At 37.1% G+C, this 13006-nt stretch overlaps 2 protein-coding genes across 3 annotated transcripts; one reads left to right on the top strand and one right to left on the bottom strand.

Moving 5' to 3' along the window:
• Positions 1 to 3059: 3059 nt before the first annotated feature.
• Positions 3060 to 3863, top strand: Pomp (proteasome maturation protein). Its single transcript, XM_017241868.3, has 3 exons — positions 3060 to 3194; positions 3251 to 3516; positions 3655 to 3863. The coding sequence occupies exons 1-3, from the start codon at positions 3192 to 3194 to the stop codon at positions 3785 to 3787; spliced, it is 402 nt and encodes a 133-aa protein (XP_017097357.1). The 5' UTR covers positions 3060 to 3191; the 3' UTR covers positions 3788 to 3863.
• A 13-nt stretch (positions 3864 to 3876) lies between these two features.
• On the bottom strand, positions 3877 to 12031 carry vari (MAGUK p55 subfamily member vari). Of its 2 annotated transcripts, XM_017241867.3 has the most exons (10): positions 11791 to 12031; positions 11257 to 11354; positions 6963 to 7115; positions 6319 to 6816; positions 5751 to 5849; positions 5527 to 5688; positions 5263 to 5473; positions 4873 to 5204; positions 4737 to 4811; positions 3877 to 4572 (listed from the first exon to the last, which is right to left on the bottom strand). In XM_017241867.3, the coding sequence occupies exons 1-10, from the start codon at positions 11894 to 11896 to the stop codon at positions 4396 to 4398; spliced, it is 1911 nt and encodes a 636-aa protein (XP_017097356.2). In that variant the 5' UTR covers positions 11897 to 12031; the 3' UTR covers positions 3877 to 4395. The 2 variants fall into 2 exon arrangements, with proteins under 2 accessions (XP_017097356.2, XP_070133273.1); XM_070277172.1 differs by lacking the exons at positions 11257 to 11354; positions 11791 to 12031 and adding an exon at positions 8936 to 8964.
• Between the last annotated feature and the right edge of the window lie 975 nt (positions 12032 to 13006).

The raw sequence follows: 13006 nt of genomic DNA, 5'->3' as shown, positions 1-13006 counted from the left end.
TTTTTCTTGGCTACTGCATTACACATGCCGCTGCCCAAAATTCGCCGAATTCACAGCTTATGTTTTCTTTTGACCCTGGGGCGGCCATTTTTCTTCACTTCTGCACTCTGACATTCTCAAAAATGGATAAAACGCATCAGATTGGATGTGGAATTGGGCATCTCTTACTCAGTCGCTTGATTTATGACCCCCAAGTATCTGGTTTCTTGGGAAGGCAGTTGGCCAATAGAGGAATGGGGTTGTCCGGTAGAAGGGGGGGCTATAAAGTGTGCAGAGCGATCTCACTCACGAACGGGATATAACTTTTATGGCCGGGATGCATGGAGAAAAATTAAGATTTCTTTAAGGTTTTCAAAGGAATTTATTTTCTTCTATAAAATATTAAAATGTATCTTATGGATACTATTTATTAAAATGGACCTTTTCTTCATAATTAAAGTATCTAAGTAACTTTCATTTCCTTTCTTGGAAATCTAGTAAGATTGCACTGTGTACTCCTCAATATAATTGCTAATAGGGTCCGGAGCAGTTTCCCGCCTCTTCTGCCTCTAACTCCAACCCTCTTCCTGGTATCTTAATTGGCACCCATGGGAGGAGGATCGTCAAAGCGACTGCGACCCCTACGGATACACACATCATATATGTACATATATATAAAAAAAAAGATAGCGTTACCCTGGTCCGGCATTATGCCCAATCATCTCAACAACCGCTTACAGCTGCTCCCCGATCTTCGTACCCCCATTCCAGTCTATTGTCCTCGTCTTCCGCTGGGTCGTCTTGCTGCCATAAAAGTTTATGGCTGCCAGGAAAAGTAACGAAACATTCAAACTTTTTCTGCTGTTAACGAAGCCTCTGGGTTTTCGTATCCGATCCCGATCCCCGATCCGTGATCAATTCTCAGTGACCGTTGTATGTCTCTATTAGCGATGACAATGGCGGACGATGTGCAGCATCCAGCGGAGAGGGACTGCAAAAGATAATAAATTTTATACTATATAACGTCATACATAAATGAATGTAAAAGGAGAATTGCAGTGAGAAAAATATTCTAAAAAGTAAGGAGAAGTTAGGCCCAAGCTTTACCGGGTATTTTTACTAACAAAACGATACTTTTAGAGATTTCCTTACAGAGATACCAAACAATGTCCATACCAGTTCTTTAAAATAAAAGTTATTGAATGGAAAACAATTAATAAGTATTAAAAAATACGTTTATCTAATTTAAATTTTATTTTACAATTTACAGTGTAAATATAAAACCAAGCGGGGGTTGTCAGTCTTTTCAATCAAGCTGTTTTTTAAAAGGAAACCCTCTGATCTGATCTCCATTCCTCCATGGGCTCCGTCTCTGTGCTCCGTCTCATTGTGTACACATCTTTGAGTTTCATATATTTATTGCTGTGAAAAAATGTTAATTCTTGACGTTATACTTTTATTTGACTTTTACATTTCGATCTTCTCGCTTTGAGATCTTCATCCGACCATACATAGTTGACTCTTTCGATTGGCCATCCCATATATCGCATATACAATATATTCGAAGTTGGTAAATTGGTTGATTCGCTTCAGAGTCAGAGTCTACTATGTATTAATTGGTCTGAGGCAGTAAAACGAAAAGCAAGTACCATAAATCAATCGGTGAAAGATATTTGGAGAGGAGTATAAAACGGGAATGGTTATTAGAAAATAAATTTAAAAACAGTATTGAAATGGAGGTTAAAATTTTATGAAAAAGTTACTAATCAAAGAACTTAAGAAACTAGAGAAAGAGAGACTAAAATTACAGAGCTTCTAAGACCTTAAAATATTTTTACAATATCAGAGTTTCTAAAAGTTTTAAAGTTCCTACTAGCAACAATCACATTTTATTAAAAAAGATAAATCACTAAACTATCCGGTTATTGTTTTCAATCCATAAGTTTTTATTTTCAAGTTCAGATCGAATGGAATCGGAATCGGAATGGAAATCAAAACCCCCGGAGACAGTTTCCGTCTATTGTGTGCGGGTGTTTGATTAACACAATCCCTAGTGGCCGACCAAACAGCGACACTTTTATTAGCAATGCACTAATTAAACTCCGTCGTCCGCGTTTGTCACTCGATGCAAATGAATGGCTGCTCTGTGGAGCAGAAGATCATAAAAGCCGCTAAAAGGTGTGGGCGAGAAAAAAGAAAACCAAATCGAAATTCCCCAAAAAAAAATTCTGCGTTTTGTTTTCAGTTAGATTTGTTGATTGTATTGATTAGAGCCGTGGTCGAGCTCGCATTTCGTTGCTGGCCTGGCGAGGGTGTAATTAATCACAACACTCAAGTTCGTCACTTGACCAAAGTGCTAAACACGCTAATAAAACAAATTTACATAGACCATAGACAGACCAGACAGACAGAAATGTCTAAAAATCAATACGAAATTGAATCAGAGTGACGTTAAAATGGGTCATAAAATTTTAGTTTTTATGTAATACTTTTTGATCAGGATTTTTTAAAAGTATTCGTTAAAAAAGGGTTTTTGATGAAGGCAGTTAATATAATATATTCAAAAAGCTAAAAAGAGAGTTATTTTTCAATTGAAAAATGGATTTAATATAAGTTTTTAGTTATTTCAAAGATACATATACGATACTTTTATATTCATCTTTATATTCATATTTATATATTGTCACTAAAATCTCTCATTCTCATAATCTCATTTTCATAATCATTCAGTAATACATCTTAGAAAAAAATTAAATTTAAAGCCATAAATGGCGTCCACTTTCACCGGAAGTATGAGTCACCCATTTTAAATTAGCCGCCATTATTCTCAGTCACTTAAAGGTGCTTGCTATGAAACTCATGTTATGGGATACTTGTAAAGGCGCACCCCCATGCCAACGTCCTAAATTGATTCATTATGTTAAATAAAAGTTTTTAAACTTGTTAAAGTTATATTTAGAAAACTTTTAGAACTATATTTTAAAAAGTTAGAAATGCCTGCAATCAATATAACATATGTTAACACTTACTTAACAGAGTTAAACGATTAAAAGTGTTGCAAAACGCTCATACGATATTTGCCCATCCATATTTATCGATATACGGATCACTTTCATCACTATCGCTGAGTTTTGTTTGTCATTCAACAAGAAATTTGGAATTCACTTAATTTCTTACGAAAAACCCTTCGAAATCATTAATCGTATAACAAAATGGTAAGTACCTGAAGCAATAATGGGTCTGGATTATAAAAAATATCTATAACTTGCAGTACCAGCAATCCCTGAAAGTGCAGCCCTCGGAGGTGACGGTGCTGAAAGCCACCGGCAAGGTGGGTTTGCCCACGGAGCCCAACTGCTTCAACCAACTGGCCCATGTCCACCGTCTGCGTGACTCGGAGATGAACTACAACGAGCACCAGTACATGCTGAACATGAACTTGATGCGCAACCGAGAGGGACTCTGCGTTCCCCTGAAGATGGGCATGGATCGCTTTGCCGCTCGTCAAGTGGGCCGCCTGCCCTTCCTTCCCTCCAGGTGGGTTATGTTATGGAGGTTATAAGCTTTAGAATCAGAGGAAGTGTATCTAAGGCCATTCAAAGAAATCTTTGGGGAAAAAAAGTCTCCTACAGATGAAGAATTCATTTTTCTAATTCATTTTCTTTAATTTTTTAGCAACTTGATGGACGATGTTCTTACTGGACGTTGCGACACCCTTGGCTTCGAGGACTTTATGAATCTGCCTGAAAACAGCGAGCAAATGCGCCAGCCCCATGCCGTGGTCGAGAAATCCTTTGGCATTTACTAATTAATTCCCGGATATACTATAAGTTGCTTCTAAAAAACCAATAAAATTAATTAATCAAGGCCTGGCTAAATGATAATTAAGAGCGTTGGTTTCTTTGAGCCAAATTTATTCGTTTTTTTATTTGTTTTACTCCACATCAATATTTAACTAGTTCGTTAAACTTATACATTTTATTCAAACAAATCTAAAATCTAGATGAAAATATTGGCAGAAAGGATTGTACTGAGGAGATTCGTTAAAAAATACATAGTTCATTCAAAATAATTCTTTTTTTTTTTATAAATAAAACCATAAGAGTTTGTAAAATGGACGAATTCGTTTCATAAAATTAGGCTTAGACTTAGGAAAATTGGATCATAAACGGAGGGCGTATTTAAAATATACAAAAAATTGCATATATACAAATAAGATATTCAAAATGAATAATGAAAGTAATAGATTTAACATTTCTTGATTTTCATTTGGATTTTTCACTTCGATTACTTGTGAAATGTAATTTTTAGAGTGATGTTAGAAATACATTTTGAATATTTTTTTGATTTTCGATACGCAACAAGGTAAAATTGCAATGGTTTAAGGTTAGATTTTTGTGGAAAATTGTTTCGTTTTTAGTAGATCCAGTTAACGGGCACCCACTGCTCCTCGTGGCTCATCTGCTCGAGGGTCTCCACCACCTGCCGGAAGGTCTCATCAAAGTCCTCATTCACGATGACCATGTCGAAGTATTTCTCGTACTTCCGCTGGACGAAGCTGCTCTCCTCGACGGTGGCAATCAGGTCGTCATCCTGTTGGGAATAACGATACAAATCGAATGTGTTAAGCAATGTCTGGGTATTCAGGCAGAGGTCTAAAATGGCTACTAAGGTGGCCTAAGTGCACGAAGCAGTTGCGTGATTTTATTACGCTTTTAGGATATATTTTTCTTAAAGTTTTAGGCTTGGGACTTTACCTCATAGAGCGATGCTAGGGACTCGAGCGTACGGGCGCGTCTTGAGCTGAATCTTATGGAACTCTGGCGATCAAACTGTGGAATACGTGCTCGGATTAAAGGAGTGTCTAATCTAAAGGGTTTAACTAAAACATACGGAGAGGTTTCTATTGGAGCCAGTGGCTCTGCGATCGGCGTAGATGGTCTTGAGCTGATCCATGCCGGGAGCTGCTATAAAAATAACAAATGGCATCAATTCCTGGCTGTTGTGCAGGATCTTCAGGGCATTGGGAGCGCAGTCGAGGATGCACATTCGTCCGCTATTAATCACATCCTTGATGGACTGCAAATGTGTGCCATAGAGGTTGCCATTGTGTTCTCCATACTCCAGGAATTCGTTCTGTTTGACGGCCTCCTCCATTTCTTCACGGTCCATAAACCAATAGCTTACACCGTTCTCCTCCAAGGCGCGTTTGGGGCGACTGGTATCTGAAATAAGACATTTTTTTAAGATAAAATGCAATAAAAGGATGGTACAGTAACTTACGTGGAATAACGGCTCCAAACTTGTCCACATCGCTGTTAATTAAGCGCGTTTTAAGGGTCCTCCTTCCCACACCGGAAACACCAATGAGAACCAGAGTTTTCCTGCGGAAAGGTGGCATTCTGGTGACCTCCTCGTAGAGCAATAGCTCCGCCTTGTCGAACTCGCAATTGGCCACCGATCGGTACATGGTCTTGCGTTTTCTCTTTGAGATCTGAAATGGGATTTGTTTAAGTCATAAAAAAGAGTTAAGGATTAAGGACTCACCCTGGTTCCACAGATTCCAATTTTGTGGACATAATCGGCTTCCGGTGCCACAAAAGCTTTGCGCCTCTCCTCAAGTTCCTGGGAAGGTATTAGACCAATTTTATCCGATTCGGCGGTTATGTTCTTGGCCTGCCACCAGTTGGGATCTTTGACATTGATAATCTTAAATAAGGAGAAAGGATATAAACATTATACTATTTTTTTTATAATATTTTAAAACTTACTTGCAAAATGTCGCCCGATTTAAAGGGTAAACCAATATCCCTGCATGGCAGTAGAGAATCCTCCGAGGGATTGTATGTGAACAGGGCACGCATATAACACTATTAATTATAAAAAAATCATTATTTTAATATAATAAAGATTAATTTTGATAGCTAAGCCAAGATTTACTTACTTAGTTGCAATTGATTCAAGAATTTAAAGGGATTTTGGTCTAAGATTGACTGATTTTGAATGAATTATAATTTTGGTTATTTCTAAAAGCATCTAAACACTAAAAGATTTTTAAAAAGACTAAAAATTAAAGTTTTTATGTTTTTATTTAAGTCGTTTAAGGTTTTATTAACTTTTTTCGACAGGAAAACATGAAGAAAAGCCAAACTATTCTTTAAAAACAACTAATAATTATAAATGGAAAAATAACAAACTTTTAGATCAAATTTAATATATTTTTAAGTAAGATTTATAAAAAATAAAAACACTTTCTAGCTAATAATAAAAACATGCAAGCAAGCAGCAATCTCTTGGAAGAATTCTTCTAACCAATAACCAAGCAAACATTAAACTTACCGTTAGTTTCTTTCCCGTCTCGAGACCCGTGATGCCATTCTGTTTTACCTGACCCCCACTCACGGTATATCGACCATTCTTGATCTCCTCATCCACATTGGGTCCAATCTTCAGGGTTAGATTCTCCTTGGCCCTGGACACTTCCACTTGCAGCTCATCGGGTGTTCGTACTGGAGTGCCATTTACCTCCAGGATAACATCGCCCACATGGAGCATGCTCTGCTTGTCGATGACACCGCCGGCCAAAATTCTGGCCACCACCAGTTGCTTGTATTCGTCCAGCTCCACGGTTAAGCCGAGGGGTTTGCTGGGATCTCGGCGCAGGCCGACCATCTTGATGGTCTCCACTGGCATCTTGGTGTTGAGAATGTCGTCCGTGTACAGATAGCCGCCCGATTGGCGTTGGCTGGCGATCTCGAGTTTGGAGGTGGATCCGCCGGCAGCTTTCAGTCGTTGTTCGTAGAGGGCACCTATCTCATCATGGGCGCGCAAAAGGGCCTGTAATTTAAATACAAAATCAGCATAATTGTCAAACAATACAAATAAATAATCAAAAAAAGCTGAAGAAGTAAGACTTCCTTTATTTTTGAAGAATAAACAAACAAGATAGGGCGTCTTCCGGACAGGAAATGATAAATACTTACTCGAAAATGTGGTTGGGCGAGAAGCTTGGCTAATTCCCGCGACTCTAAACGCCTCGAGGGTGAAAACTTTCTTATAATATCGTCACAGATCGGTTTATTATTCAGATGAGCGGGCAGGAACAGTGGCACCGGCTGTGGTTCTGTTGGATTCAACTGCAAAAAACGACAATCATATGAAAAATATGCGAATATAAAGACTTGGTCATGTACATCTAATTAAATTCTGGATTTTGTCTGGGGCGTGCCTGCCCTAGGTCAAGTTATACTGTCTTTTTTTTCCATTTAATTGAGTGAGTGAGTGAGTTAATTGACTTGAAGCTTCTTTTTATGTTTTTTTGGGCAGCCTCCTCCCTTCTTTTGGGCTCTCGGCTACCATTTAACCCCAACGTGAACTCTGCTCTATTGTATTCTTTGCCCCAGAGACAAGGAAATTCTTGGAGTCTTAGGTCAAAAATTAGGTCGCTTGCTGTTTCAATTTGGGTCGCTAGAAAAGTGAATTTTCTGCTTTAATTGCTACATAATTTCATCTTCCGGAATCTTTTGTGGCTTTTGCAATTATTTGGAATCTCTCCAGCTTTTGTGGCTGCTCTCACGTTTTCCGCCCACGCCTGGGAAAGTCATCTGAGTCAGCAACTCATGCAATATTTATATGTATGTATATTCCGATGTGGGTGGAAATTGATGAGAAATACTATCTCCAGGGAATTTGATAAGCGAAAGGTAAGGAAAATGAATTAGTTAAAGTAATTTTATTCCGGTTTCTAAAAATAGTTTTACCTTCATTAAATTTAACTAACTTCGAATTATTTATAAAGAAATATATATCTGATTTAAGTTCTACCCTTTTTCAGATTATATATCTAATCCTTAGATACAATTTCCTTTCAGTTTTTTCCCCTTTTCTTATAGATAGTTTCAGTTTCCGTGTGAAAACCGTTTGTGGAAGCCCTAAAAGGCTAAAACAGAGAAATGTGTTGGTAATCCCCACCCATTTGTCTCACACACCCACAATTTGGTTATTGATACTTTTAAACATAGGGCTTTCACCTCCACTCAACAAAAAAATGTCAGTGTTTTCTTCATGACAACGTCAAGTGGATATATCCCAAAAATAATGTATCTTTTTAGTGCCACAACAGGTGTTTACTAATTAAGCCAACTGTTAATTAGAGGCACAAACACGTAAACAACAATGGAATTTGTTTTTTTTTTTTTAATATTTTATGCGACGTGCGAAGGCTAAATGGGGTTTCTGAAATTTAACCTAAAACTTGGCCAAAATACAACATTAAGTTATGCATTTTAATAGCTTATTGCAAGCGTATTACATTCTTTAATAACTTTATCTATTTGGTAATTTGTTGTTTGCTTAATTTTTATATACTTTTATTTATTTTTTTTGTTTTTTTTTTTTTTGGAGCCACTCCCAAACCGTTTGCGAGCGGTTCAAGCCAAGAGCGTAAGCCGGAGAGCCTCTCTTTTTTTTTTGTTATTTTTTCTATGTGTTTTGGGGTTTGAGAGTTGCGTCGGGTTTCGTAGTGTGGAGTTTTGGGTTTTTGGAAATGCCAAAACATGGCCAAGACTGTGTTGGCCAGGTTACACAATGGGGGGGTTAAAACGGTTCTCGGCGACTACGTCATCAATTGAAGCTCGGCAAAGCTTTCGTATCGAGGTAACCAAGGCAGTAACACAACACACCAATAACTGTTCCAGTTTTTCCTTTTACCACAATATTATTGATCTGCCAAGTTAACACTTTTTATTGGTAATATTACTATTTGGTTTAAATTTGAAGAAGCGTTTGCAGAGAGCGAATGAAAATGCTGAGAGGGAGAGGCCTAACTAACTGTTGCATATGCCGCCCCGTTTAAGCCACGCTCACACTCACACACACACACACACCTAGGCACTTAATGCTCAGTGAATCGAAAAAACCGAAACGCGCGTTTTGAAACCGGAATGGCCAACCTCACCTTAGCGCTGCTCGAAAGTATCTGAACTGACTCACAAGTATCTGAAAGCCAGCAGCGAGAGTTAGTGAGCGAGTTAGGGCTAGCTGTTGTGCCATCTCCCTCACTCTACCTTGCACTCTCGCTCCCTGACTTGCCGTGTGTCGGAGTGTGTGTGTGGGGGGGAAAAAGCTCAGCACGAGACCAGTTACAACTGTACACTTTTAACAGTGGCTTAAAAGGCAAACTTTAGATAACAGTGGCTTGCTCTCCGGCTGTTAAATGGCTGTTTATGAAAAGTAGGCTTTAATGTGGTTACATTATGCTTGGTTTATAATTATTGTGTGGTTTAGGGAAATTAAAAAACATTTTCTAAATATGCTTTCCATGAATTAATATTTGTGTAAGGTTTTTTAATAATATTTTGTGCTTTTAGCTGGTTATTAAGTATTTTGTAAGTCCATTTAATTGTATTTGTTGAAAGTGCAAGTTATGGTTCATTGAATTTACCCTTGAAATAAAAAGAAACTACACTTTAGAAGTAAAACAAGATTAAATTTCAAAGATTTTGGATATTTTTTCTGTAATTTTAATGTATTTATTTAAATATCCTTTCTAGAATATATTAGATATAGAATTATTTTGAATATTTCACAGTTAAAGTGACCTAGACCTTTGGCTTACAGAGCGTAAAGGAAATAAAGTTATAGTTCTTAAAAAAAAGGCTTCTTCCTTACCAAAGATTGACTTTTACAGGCTTTTACTAAAATTTTTTTCAATAAAGAAAAAAATGAATCAACCATTAAATTTAAATATTTAAGAAAATATGTTAATTTCCAAGATCTTTAATTTCTTTAACATAATCTTGTTTTAAAGCAGCTCTCCTCTCTTCTCTTTTATGCTCCGTCCAAAGCTTTAAAGCCCCTCTTTCTCTTTAAGCCAATATCCACTCTCTACCAACCGCAGCTGCATTAGTAGGCCAACAAGTTAAGCGCTTTTTGTGCATCGTTTTCCAACTCAGGCAGCATAAAAAAAGCATCGGCACTCTGGCATGTGTTATTTTTATTTACTCTGAAAAATTGTTAACAAAACCGGTTTTCTTATTCACACAGGTATTTGTACTACCACAAAACACCACTTCTTTGGGGCGTTGATGCCAAAGAGTTGACACGGCGACTCTTGGCTTATTTTATGTAATCTACATAAAATCAGGGGGGGTGTGTCCCCCAAAGGAGCGGTGACGAAAGAAAAACTTGGAAATCTGTGGAAAATGAAGGTGACATTTCATATTTTCTTATCTCGTGACTGGTAGGTTTAATTACTTTCACTGCCTTTCTCAACGGCCACAGACCGCAGCAGAAAACCCATCGAAAGCCCCTCCCGCCCAAGAAAATGCGGTGGAAAATGTTGGATTCTAATTATCGGAGTCACGCGATGTCGTTTTCCATTACAGAGTTTCGGTTTGTTTTGCTTCTGCAATGCCTATTTAAGGTCTTAATAAGTGGAGAGTTGGCTTATTCGATAGTTCTTTTCATAGGGCATCTAAAATTCGGTTAAGATACATATTATTAGCCAAAATTCCCTCATTGTTTTTATAGTTTCCTCGCGTGTTTGCCGCCTAATAACCACAAATATTTACTATTTGATTAAGTTACAAACAATTATGCAGAATTCTTGGCCCAAATAGAACCCAAAAGAGGCGTTAAAGCCAAGTAAACATTTCAGGTCAGGCCTCTTCATCTATTATATCATGATGATCTAATAAAAATCTCTCCGCATCAGCATAAAAGCCAACTCATCTGCCTTGGCCAAAGTGGTAAGACAATAGGGGTCAAGTTTAGTGCGAAAATACACAAGTGAGAAAGCAAAAAAGCAAGTGTTAATGGGCTATAATAATTGCCATAAAAGACAAAAGAGATGGAAAGCAATTGAAGAGGCTCTGAGCCGACACATCCAACAAAATCATTCGCCCAGAAGGAAGGGTTCAGTTCAAGTGGGGTAAATGATTTTCTGTGTTTGGAAAATCTGGCCCAAGGAAAATGATGTAATAAAGAAAGCCAACACACGCTCACACACTCGCCCATCATGCCTAAACCAGGAAAATTCTATCTAGACCAAAAAATCAGCATGCAATGCCATCAATAAAGTAAACAAAGATTGCCCCTGTATGTGTGTAGGTGCGAGTGTGAATGGAAAATGTGGAAAAATTACAATACATATATGAACAATTTTCTTATTGAGCAGATGCTCGAGTGCAGAATAAGTGGGTCAGAAATTGTACTCAATTTTACATATATTTCTTTGGATATTTTTTGCATTTTTACTATATTTTCTGGTCTACTTACCATCAGTTCCTTGTGGGGTGTGGCGGGATTACTCCGTAATAGGCCCTTGAGGAAAATCTCATCATGGTCAGACAAATCGGTTGAGTTGCGAAAGGCGGCTTTAAAAAAAAAAAACAGGCAAGGAGAAAAGTGTTTAAGATAAGAGTACTCGTAAAAAACCAATCGAAAGAACAGTCTAAATGACAATCGTTTTGGCAGCTTAATGTACTGTTACGAGTGTCAGGGACGTTCTTGGAGGTTTTTGAAGGGGCTTATAAGAGGAATTATTTATTATGAAAGGTAAGGCAAGAGTTCTTAATATTTTTTTCATTTATTTATTATGTTTGTTGACCTATTCTTAGTATAATGATGTTTTTTAAGATAAACAGGTTTCTAAAGAACATAAAAAAAACAGAAGAAGTACTCCGATGAACTGGTCTTACTTATTTTAAAGTCTATTATTATTTCTTTATTTACGTATATTTTTGTATTTTTCACCACAACTTTATGTGAATCCTTTAAAAATAACCCCCTTTTGACACCCATGACACGTACCATTATCTGACGTATCGTCCTCGCCATTCACTTTATTGTTGCTGGCCAAGAGCTCAACTTTATCCTGACGGGCTGCCCGTCGCGACCTAGCGCTCCAACGCACCATCCTGGCGCCAAACAAGAGGACCAAGGGGTGGCCGGAAAGGGGTAGAAGAAGAAGAAGCCAAAACTCCAAACAGACACTGAGAGTTGGTCAAACACAGTGACCTGTAATGTAACACCAAGGCCAAAAACAAAAAAAAAGGAATCTTTTATGTTTTGGCCATATGTTTATACACACAAAAAATGGGCTTCAAGCTATAATCACTTGTTGTTATTAGTATAAACACACGGAACCATACGAAAACAATAACAACAACAACCAGCGAGTGGAAGACTGCGAAAAAAGAGCCACTCCGCGACCGAAGAAACAACCGTCAGCGGCACGAGAGATTCTCCAAGTGAGAAATGCCATTAGTTTCAAACTTTCTCATCAGAATGCTCTCAAGCTTTCAGCTTCGTTTTCCAACACTTTGCCAGAATGAATATTGGCCAGATAAAGCTTTTCTTTAGTTTGCGGTAGATACAAAGATACATTTTGAGCAAGTTGGCAGCTCTTTTTATACCGTCAATTTATGTTTGAGTTTTAAAAATAAATATTTGTATACCCTTGGAGAGGATATTATAATTTTGGTCAAAAGTGTGCAACAGATTGAGAGACATCTCAAACCATTTTAATTTAATTCCTTAATAGTTCCTATAGAAAAAACATGTTGGTTAATAAATCTTAAAGTGTAAGCCCGTATGTTTTCATTGCCTACTTTTAAGAGCTCATAGTGTAATGCATATAAGACGCATAGTAATAAAGACATTTTAACATTTTAACGTTTTTTTTGGACAAGAAAACATTCTAGAACATTTTTTAATTTACTAAATACTTAATAAAATTTAAAAAAAAAGCGATCGTCAACTTAATTCTCATCGATTCTCTTATGTTGAAAAATCAGGAAAATAACTATATATTTTTTATCTGCTTTGGTTTTGCAGCTGTTATTTATTATGTGGTAAATAATTTTTATTGCATTTTTATGTATATATGTATACATATATATATAAATATTTTTTTTGTTTAATTTTTTTGTTGTTTTTGTTTTTTTTTTATTGCAATATCTATCCGATTATGATTATAGCAGCTGCTTTATATATAAGCTTGGAACATTTTCAAAGACCTTATTAA

This window comes from Drosophila bipectinata, chromosome 2L (assembly GCF_030179905.1).
Source record: "Drosophila bipectinata strain 14024-0381.07 chromosome 2L, DbipHiC1v2, whole genome shotgun sequence".
NCBI classification, from domain to species: Eukaryota; Metazoa; Arthropoda; class Insecta; order Diptera; family Drosophilidae; genus Drosophila; species Drosophila bipectinata.
This window is presented reverse-complemented; position numbering and strand designations above follow the sequence as displayed.

Coding starts and splice junctions, on each gene's coding strand:
- Pomp (XM_017241868.3), top strand. Junction 3,517..3,654: donor CTGCCCTTCCTTCCCTCCAG/GTGGGTTATGTT, acceptor TTAATTTTTTAG/CAACTTGATGGACGATGTTC.
- vari (XM_017241867.3), bottom strand. CDS start 11,896: ATGGTGCGTTGGAGCGCTAGGTCGCGACGGGCAGCCCGTCAGGATAAA. Junction 5,689..5,750: donor AATCGGGCGACATTTTGCAA/GTAAGTTTTAAA, acceptor TCCTTATTTAAG/ATTATCAATGTCAAAGATCC. Junction 5,474..5,526: donor TTGGAATCTGTGGAACCAGG/GTGAGTCCTTAA, acceptor ATCCCATTTCAG/ATCTCAAAGAGAAAACGCAA.